At 51.9% G+C, this 9,317-nt stretch overlaps 1 protein-coding gene across 2 annotated transcripts in view; it reads right to left on the bottom strand.

The window, feature by feature from the left end:
• Col17a1 (collagen type XVII alpha 1 chain) overlaps nt 1–9,317 on the bottom strand; it is a 41,967-nt gene that overhangs the window by 18,975 nt on the left and 13,675 nt on the right. For both annotated transcript variants that reach the window (XM_027407061.1, XM_027407062.1), the window contains exons 12-26: nt 9,218–9,286; nt 8,030–8,191; nt 7,570–7,650; nt 7,146–7,190; nt 5,795–5,998; nt 5,064–5,279; nt 4,299–4,328; nt 3,943–3,969; nt 3,337–3,363; nt 3,171–3,233; nt 2,593–2,697; nt 1,766–1,828; nt 1,200–1,235; nt 581–634; nt 338–373 (exon numbers count right to left, since the gene is read on the bottom strand). In XM_027407061.1, the coding sequence (XP_027262862.1) occupies nt 338–373; nt 581–634; nt 1,200–1,235; nt 1,766–1,828; nt 2,593–2,697; nt 3,171–3,233; nt 3,337–3,363; nt 3,943–3,969; nt 4,299–4,328; nt 5,064–5,279; nt 5,795–5,998; nt 7,146–7,190; nt 7,570–7,650; nt 8,030–8,191; nt 9,218–9,286 (1,218 nt within the window). The remainder of the gene's footprint in view (nt 1–337; nt 374–580; nt 635–1,199; nt 1,236–1,765; nt 1,829–2,592; nt 2,698–3,170; nt 3,234–3,336; nt 3,364–3,942; nt 3,970–4,298; nt 4,329–5,063; nt 5,280–5,794; nt 5,999–7,145; nt 7,191–7,569; nt 7,651–8,029; nt 8,192–9,217; nt 9,287–9,317) is intronic.

The raw sequence follows: 9,317 nt of genomic DNA, 5'->3' as shown, positions 1-9,317 counted from the left end.
ATTAATGAAGCCACAGGAGCTGATCCACCCATCATGCACCCACAAAATGATTCCCCCACGACCTCTGCTGGGGACACACACAAGTGTCCTGGGCACAAGAAGGACCACCGTGGAGAGCACTCAACCATGCCTATGTGACGTGGGTACTTTGTTTTCCCTCTCAGTGCCTCAGTTTCCCTTTCTGGGAAGCCGAAGAAGAATAGACTCTCTGCTATTCTTCCCCAGGGCCTGGGAGCCAGAGCCATATGTGCTCTTGAGTCCTGTACACAGGTTGTGTCTGGGTACTCGGAGCAGAGGAGACCATGGTAACAACTGAGCAACAGTGGGGACAATATACCTTTGGGTCCTGGTGGTCCCACAAGTCCTTTGTCACCTGAAAGAGAAACAGATATCCTGGTATAAAGGCATGTAGGGGATGACCAAGAAGGGCCAATGGCTTCCCCTCCATATTGGTTTCATCTCCCGCTCTTGCATTTCATAGCTTGTGGGTCATGTCTGTCAGACTCTCTCTGAGCCCCAAACTCCCTGACTTCCTTCTCAAACGAGAGTCCTTTTACCCCCCGCCCCTCCACCAGCTTACCTTTGACACCAGGGAGTCCCACGTCACCACGGAGCCCTTGGGGACCCATAGAACCTGCCCCACCGAGGAAAAGAGCGGTCAGGTGGGTGTCTCATCTTCGGAAGGGATGGACACACATGTATACTTGTGCACGCGCACATAGGTGCACACACACACCCTGCCTGAAGCAGAAGTCAAGGGTTTCTTCCCACGGACTCCTCATCGCCCCATGCTCCTGCTGGCCCACCCTGGCCCAGGTTCCTTGTCTCTGCCAGTCACCAGGCTCAGGCATGAGAATACCAGAAAATGTCCTGACAGAAACACTGGCTGTAGCTCAAGCTCTCAGGGTAGCCGGATGGCTTATTTGGCCCATATGGACAAGGCAGAGGCAGAATGGGAGTTTCCTATTGGTGAAGTTACTGGGAGGTCTCAGGCCTGATACCAGTCCAGAAGTGATTTGGACAAGACCTACCAGGACACCCAAGCTCAGTCACAGGGTGACACTGTGGGCTTTCATTTTGTATGTCCAGTAGGGTCTCTCTATAATCACTTCGATGGCTTTAAAAATGTTTGGTTTTCCCTTTAACATCACTTTCTTTACCACAGAAGCAGGGTACTTTACAAGAAACAGCATATTTACCTGGGGGTCCCTGTGGGCCAGCAGAGCCATTGGGACCTGAGAAACAGGGGAGAGACAATCACAAGGCAAAGGACTGGCTGGGACAACTGCCCCTAGTGTGAAGGACAGGTGAAGTACACCAGAGGGTTCAGTGGTGACCTTAGTGCCATGCCCTCCCTCGAGGGCAGGCCACAGCTTGGCAGGGTCCAGAGATCTTTGCTTCTTTCTAAGACTCTGAGGCCAGACCAGAGGTGGAGAGAAGAGGTTGCAGCTGGCCATAAGCACTTGCTGAATTTTGTGTGTGTATCTGGGTCTTGGTCAAGACAGGAAACCATCTGTTTCTAGTTTCTGGTATAATCCATCCAGTTGCCTAGACACCACATACTGTGGCCACTGAACAGAAACAGAAACGTGTCCCAAGCCCCACTATAAAGCCAGAATTGCAGCCCAGTCTTGACACCCAGAACTCCCTTGTGGAAGAACACTTGTGGCCATCTAGCTGCCAAGCCGCACTCTTGGGGAGCCCAGGACCTGCTCCTCTGAACGTGGCCCCTTCCTGCAAACTTGGGTTGGTCTTCCTGACGTACCTCTGGGACCCACAGAACCTGGGAGACCAGGGAGGCCCGGAGGACCTTGTTCTCCAGCAATCCCTGAGGAGAGAGAGAAGAAAGATGCTGAGGTCCCATCCCCCAGCCAGGCAGTCATGTTTGGAAGGGAGGCTTTCCATTCTGCCAGTGTTCTGGGGACCGTTTGGTGCCCCCGTGAGGCCACTCTTCATCCTTCAGTTCCCACCCAGAGTATTCTGGCACTTAGAAAGCACTGGACAAACACTGGCTCATTCTTAGGGCCATGTGAGTCCTTGCCAGGACAGTACACTAAGGAAGAGCAGTAACTTTGCTTGAGTGACCCTTTTTAATTTTTTAAGAGAATGTGACGTTAAAAGGCTCCCTGCAGTGTTCTGGCACCAGAAGATTCCTGGTATCCTTCTCAGTCTCATGGTTAAGCAGCTGAGTTCAAAACCTCCCCAGCCCCATGAAGTACCAGGGCTCTGACACAGGCCTCCTGCCTTTTGCCCTGCTGAGTACCAATCCCCAGAGGCCAGAAAGCCTTACCTTCACCTCATACCTGGCTGTGCTCCTAGCCCTGGTGCCCTTTGCCCTCCACCTTGACCTGGCTTTGCTTCTTACCCTCTCTGGAAAGGTCACATCCCCGAGACCTCTTTCTCTGGTTAAGCCCCCCAATCACGGCCTGTTTCTTAGCCTGGCCACACTCCTCGTTAGTTACTGTCTCTATAGGTTCATAGCTTCTCCACCGTCCACCTCTGCAAATGCTCGGCCAATGCGGCCTAAAAGAGGGAGGTATTGATGGAAGGAAGGGTGCAGCTAGTCCTCTTGGTCAAGGTGTCTCCTCTTACCTCTGTCTCCTTTCTCTCCAGACCCAGGAGGCCCAGGTTCACCACGAGGTCCCATGGGGCCTTCTAGTCCTCTCTGGCCTATGGGTCCTTCCATGCCAGGATCTCCTGAAGATGGAAATGGCCACCCTCACAGTTAGGGTCCTATGCCATAGCTCACAGACAGCCCCTCCTCAGCAGGACCAGAGTGACCCTGTGAGTATATGACATTTTCCTGCCTTTGCCCCAAGTCTGTAAGCTGTTTCTCAGTTCACCAGGAGGAAAAGCCATCTTTACTCGGGCTTTGCCTTGAGGCCCCACATGGTTTGCTGCCCCTCACAACCCCTTCTTTGTCTTCAGCTTCCAGGTTCCTTATCCACCTGGTGGCCTTTGAACTTGCTTTTGGGGCCTTGGCTTTGGCTGCACCTCTGCTCAGAATGTGTCCCTAGGTCTTATGGTGGCCACACCCTCTCCCTCTTCAAATTCCCTATTTAACTCTCCATCTTTCTCTGTTGTGGTCACTGTTGTCTTCTAAAATGGGATCTCCAGAATACCTGCTTAAGAGTGAAGAACAAACACAGGAATAGAAAGGGGGCTCTTACCAATGCTGCCCTTTTGTCCCTTTGGTCCTTCTGGGCCAGGGTGGCCCAGGGGCCCAGGAATACCTGTGGATAGACAAGAAGCCCCAAGTCTGTATTTCCTCCAGAATTTAGCATCCATGACATGCAAACCAGCACACCAGGTGTGTAATCACTGTGGGTTACTCACCTGGGGTCCCAGGAAGGCCTCGGTCTCCTGTAAGAACAAAAGAAAAGGAGATGTCAGATGGAGAACATGGCTGGTCCCCTGAGGAGCTGCTAGCAAGATTCAGATGGGCCTTCCAGGGAGCAAATGCATCCAGTTACATTCAAACTGCTGCTAAAACCAAAAATACACTTTCGTATCATTAGGCCCAGTAAGTCATTTGGGACATAATTACAGTGAAAATCCGATGCTTTTCTGAGTTCAACTGTACTTGGCAGTCCTGTATTTGGCATCCGTCTTAAGCAGGGTCAGGAGGGGTGTGGGGTTGTAGGTTTTGGGAGGTGGACTTAGGTCCCTCGGCCCATCCACAGTCAATCAGAGGCTCAGGGAGGGGCCCAGAATCTTCAGGTAGTCCCTTCCCACTATAGAGTTGACAAGACCCTCAGTGACATGGTTGGGGAAAAGCTGCTTTGTGTCTGTGGAGGGGCAAAGGGACTGGAATCCTCTGCTTCAGGCTTGTGTGGACCGCAGATTGTTAAGTTGCCTTTCTCAGCCTGAGGGGTTTTCTCTTGCGTTAACCACTCCCCCACACCCCCAGTGTTTAAGGTAGATTATCTTTGGAATAGTTACCTTTAGGTCCTTGACTTCCCATGTCACCTAAAACCAGAAAAACAGACACTGCAAGATGGTACATTAACCAAGAGTTGCTTTCCTGCCTGTGTGTCACAGCCATTTGGCAATGTGTGAACCACATATCACAGTGAGCCCCATCAGAGGCACCCCAGTACAGACCACTAGGCTTCCCCTGGGCTCCCAACCCTGCTGTGATGTCTGACTGGAAAGTCAACTTCCAGCTTTCTGACAGACAGATAGTCGGGTGGTATCTACACTCTTTCTTTATGACAAAGAGAAAAGGATTCCAGTCTCAGGGAAATACGGCTTTCCTATAGAAATGGGAGCGGGGGAGGCTTGGGCCACTCCAATACCTTTTGGACCAGGATTTCCTCGAAGATTTCCTACAAGAAAGAGAAAACCTTGAGTCAGTCTCTCTCTCTCTCTCTCTCTCTCTCTCTCTCTCTCTCTCTCTCTCTCACACACACACACACACACACACACACACAGTGATATGTTATTTATGATTTATTAAAGCCACTGGAAATCAAAATATCAAAGCAGCCACACTAAGTTAGCTATAGAAGCTAGGTTATCTCGGCCACACTGTTAATCCCAGGACTGAGGATTAATAGGTAGGCTGATCTCTGTTAGTTCAAGGCCACAAGGACTACACAATCCAGTCCTAAAAGAAACAGCTCACACACAGATGATCTCAGCACCTGGGATCACATGCCTTTAATCCCAGCACTAGGGAGGTAAAGACAGGAGTGATATGACTGGGCAGAGAAAGGAATAAAAGGAAGAGGAGGAGACAGGAAGTGACGACCCGATTGCCATTTCAGCTGGGTAGAGGTAAGATCTACCGGCTTGGCTGCTTTGCTTCTCTGAATCCTCAGGCAAGCTTTAATAAATCATAAATAATGCATCAACACACACACACACACACACACACACACACACACACACACACACACACACACAAATGGGGATCCCAGCCTGGCTTCCTCTTGCTTCTTAGGGTGATGGAGGGTAGGATGGGAAGGGGAGAGGGTTTAAATAGTGTCCCCAGGACAAGCATAAAGCCACCCAGACCCCAAGTTCTGGGCTAGTTGGCCTTGTTTCCGGCCTTCTCTCACCGTTTTCCTGTTCTGTCATCAGCTTGTTCCTTATAAACAGCCAGATCGCCTCCTGGCTGTGGCCATCCAGCCCCACTTTGCCTAATCCAGGTCCCATGCCAGGCACATCACCCAGGAGACGGTCCTTGCTACTTCTCTCTGTCTTGTCTTCAAAATATTGCACCCTGGTCTTCTCCAGCTCCTCCACTCGGGCTTTCAGCTTCCTTACCTCCTCCGCTATGATGGACACATGGGAACCAGCCGTGAGGACCGAATCTGGCTCCTGCTCTGGGGCCCTGGGCCTGGGGGAAGGGGCTTCTTCACACCCCTGGGCACGTATTTCAGGAATACTAGTGCAGAGACAATCCTTGTGGCCAATAGCAGCCAGCATCCTTAAGGAAGCCCGGGCCTGTCTGGCTCTCCTTCCTCAGGGAGGTGGAGAGAGACGGCAGGGAAAGAGATCTCGGGCAAGGTAAAGGCTGAAAGACCATGAGACAGTGAGGCCATATTAAAGGCCATCGGTTCCGGAACCCAGGGTGGAGCCAGGACCTTAGATTCCCAGTGCTTAGTGACCTTGAGACGTGGGCCAGGCGTCTCAAGCCGCTGTTTCCTATCAGTAGGAACACAGGGTTTGTGACTGTAACCTCCGGCCCCTGTCAGCTCCAACACTCAGGACCACTCGTGGTTTCCCATCCCTAGGAGGATGGGGTAGAGGGGCTGGGGCCTTCAGGCTCTGTGGCCTTGGCACCTACCCAGAGCAATGAGGCCAAAGAGCAGACCCAGCAGCAGCAGCCAGGTGAGCAGTAGGCCCAGCAACCACTTCCACCAGCTGCAGCAGGAGCCGCAGGGGCACCAGGCAGGCGCAGCCCCCCAGGTTCCTCCACCGGCACCGGCACCGCCACCGCCGCCGCCGCCGCCTCTGGCTCCACCACCGCCTCGGTCATAGTTATGGTTTTCTGTGGAAGAAACAGGGAGGGTGAGTTGAATTCAGGAGGCTCCTGCCCGGCTCCCTTCAAAATTGGTGGCGTCATGGGTGTCGGGTGTGGAGGGTTTGAGTTTATGTGCAGCTTCTCATGAAAGTAAGTCTGAGCACCCCAGGCTTTGGATGTGTGACTCTCACAAGATGGTTTTTAAAAAGCGAGGTTAAATAGTTTCTGTTGTTGTTTTGTTTATTTTGTTTTGGGGGTCTTTTGTTTTGTTTTTTTTGTTTGTTTGTTTTGTTTTCTGTTTTTGGATCACTCAGATAAACCCTGGTGACAAGGAAAAGGACAACACAAAGGTGTGAATCCAAGTATTGCTTAAGATGCAAACAGCACAATTTGTGAAGCAGTAGGCAAAGTTAAAGTATACTTTTCTGAGCAAAGAAACAGGATACTAATCCCAGCAAAACAGCCATGTGTATCACGAGTGCTATGCTTCTTGGTGCTAATAATAAAGGGATCCCAAGCAAAAAAAAAAAAAAAAAAGAGGTTCAAAGATGACCTGCTTCATTAAACAGTTATGGGATTAAACAAAACTAGACCCGTAATGAGTGGAGGAAGCAGCCAACGGCACCGGGTTTAAAACATCTTCATGGTTAGGAGTGTCACACGCGTCTGCCTCAGCGCCTGCCTCTGACTGGGCCTGAACCTACAGCTCTGGTCACTACACCTGCCTTGACACAGCTCACCCTTGGTGGTTCCCACAGTTGCCTAGAGTTACACTTAGCACCATAAACCTAAAAATATATTTTAAAAGGCAAGGGCTGGCAGATCTCTCAGGGAGATGGGAACTCCATGCACTTCTCTCCCAAGGTAGGCAGAGGAGGAGGTGAGGAAAGGGCAGAGGCTGGAGCAAGTGCAAGAATGCCATCTTGGGCCTGGCCTGCTGTGCCTGCCCTGGTGGGGGACTTAGGGTCCGTGTGACTGGCCATTAGGAACTGTGGGCCCGTGGGGCATCATCTGGGTGACCCGAGCCTGTCCACTCCCGTTTCCCATCCTTCTCCCTTTAGGGAGTCAGATCTGCGTAGCTCATGTGTGTGCACAGGCTCCAGGCAAGTGCCATCATGTGTCCCATGGCCAGCCTCTTGGATCTTTCACAGCAGGGTCCCCCACTCTCACTCACCTACAGAGGTGGCCTTGCCCTTTGTGGACACAGTATTTAGGTCTCCTAAAAGTACAAACATAAGTTGGAAGCTGAACTGGAGAACTGGAAAAAGCACACCTGCACACACACATGTACTCCCCCACACATGGAAGGAACCACACAGAGCACCCACACACGAGAACTTCCCACACAGGGCACCCCACACACGCACCCCCCACACATGAACCCCCCCCCACGAGAGCATGCACACACACACTCCCTCTCCCGCATAAAAACTGTAACTTCCCACCCAGCGAGTCTGGCAGGGGCTGGCGCCTCCGTCCCTAACACACTCTTGGGTGCTGCCAGTGGACCCTACTTTGAGGGTTGTGGTCCCAGAAGACAGAGAAGTGATATGTGGCTTTATTTGAAGTTAGGGGAGCAAGGTCAGATTTTTTCTTACCATTTATATCTGCCTTTAGGCATGTGTCAGCCGCATATGCAGCCTGCTTCTCTTTTTTTAGGGTGTCTTCTGAAAAAGAAGCTGTACACAGAATCAGTGATAACCTGGTCTAGCCTCCTCCGCCCCCCTCCCGCCCCCCGCCCCTGCCCCGCCAGTCTCCCCACTCTCCCTGCCTGCTCATATCCCCTCTCTCCTCGGGAAGACCCAGGTTAGCTTGGTAGGAAGCTAGTCCAGTGCTCCTGGGTCAATCTCCTTCACTGGGGCTATGTTTAGACTCCTGCTGACCACAGACTCCCTTTGTTTTCCTAGCTTATCTGCATTCAAGGCAGGTCCAGGAAGATCTAGGCAGGTACTTTTCCATCCAAACGGGATCCCTCTGGCTTGATGACTAACTTGGCTCAAACCACCTTGTAAGGGCCTCTGCCCTTCTGAAGCCCCTGTTACCCAAGCTCTGGCGTACTTGAAGAGATGCTGGCCGGGGAGGCAGTAAAGACCTTCCCGCTGTCCTTGGTCATGATCAAGAGTTCCATCTCTTTCTTGGCGGGTACGTTGTCCTTCTCCAGAATCAGGAACTTGCAGTCTTTATGCAAGAGGTCGTCGCTCTGGACGCTGGTGGTGCAGGCTGTAGAGGGAAGACTGGGTCAGAACGAAGGGAAGGTGGCGGAGGAGAGGGAAGACATAGGCAGAAGAGGACTTGGGGAAGTTGAAGGGGAGGGGCTTCACCAGTGTGTTTGGGGGCTCCTCTTTTAGACAGTGGTGCTATGAAGCATCTTGGGGGTTCTGCCAGTAGGTCTGGCCACCATGGGGTTGGACCAATGATGGCAGTGCTGGGGACTGCTGTATGGAGCTATCTCCCCACCTGAAGACACAGTGCCTTCATTGACTTTGCTGAAGTCTCCTTCATCAGCCAGGCCCTTCATTAACTAACACAATAGATTAGTTTTACCATCCCGGGAGGCTTTTCCCGATCATCCCCCTAAAGCTCCGAACTCTCATACATGGACCCCACGTCTGCCACATCCCTGTTTGCTTAGGAATCAAGTCATTTTCTGTAACTGTCAGGCGTACTTTGTCTTTGTGCTTGTCATCTGCTTGCCCCACGGCATTGTCCTTATCTCACCATGACTTTATTCTGGCTTGTCCACCACAGGTAGAAAGCAAACTGCCTGTCTGATACTAAATGGGTGCATGGCAACTTTTTATTTTAGACGGACACAGCAGGACCCAGGCACTGGAGGAAGGAGTCCATTGTATGGGGTGAACCCACGTTGGTAGAGTCTGTGACAGCGGTGGGGGCACCAGCAGCTTTGGAGGGGCTCCAGCCTCTCAGTTCAGTGTTAGCAGGAGAAAGCCAAGAGCTGCCAGGTAAGTGTGATGGCTGGAGCGTAACAGCAGACAGGTGTGTGTGTGTGTGTGTGTGTGTGTGTGTGTGTGTGTGTGTGTGTTGGGTGGGGGTGCTTTCTGCTCCTGGGAGGAAAACCAAGTTAAGTTTAGAGCCTGCTCATCTTTATAAAAACATCCTGAGACCTTTGGGGTGAGTTGTGTTCATGGGTCTCAGCCCACCCACGGGGTCCAGCCTCTTTTCCAGGACACCATGTGTCATCCCAATGGGCCAGCTTGGTCCCTAGGAGCTGGCAATAGCACTCACTAGCAGAAGTGGACACACCGGTGCTGGTGACAGTGGGTGGCTGTGGCACGTTTTTCTTTACACTGTATGCTGCAAGAGAGAAAGGGGGTGGGATGGGTTA

Source organism: Cricetulus griseus, chromosome 3 (assembly GCF_003668045.3).
Source record: "Cricetulus griseus strain 17A/GY chromosome 3, alternate assembly CriGri-PICRH-1.0, whole genome shotgun sequence".
Classification (NCBI taxonomy): domain Eukaryota; kingdom Metazoa; phylum Chordata; class Mammalia; order Rodentia; family Cricetidae; genus Cricetulus; species Cricetulus griseus.
Note: the sequence above shows the minus strand (reverse complement) of the source record. Positions and strands in the feature narration are given on the sequence as shown.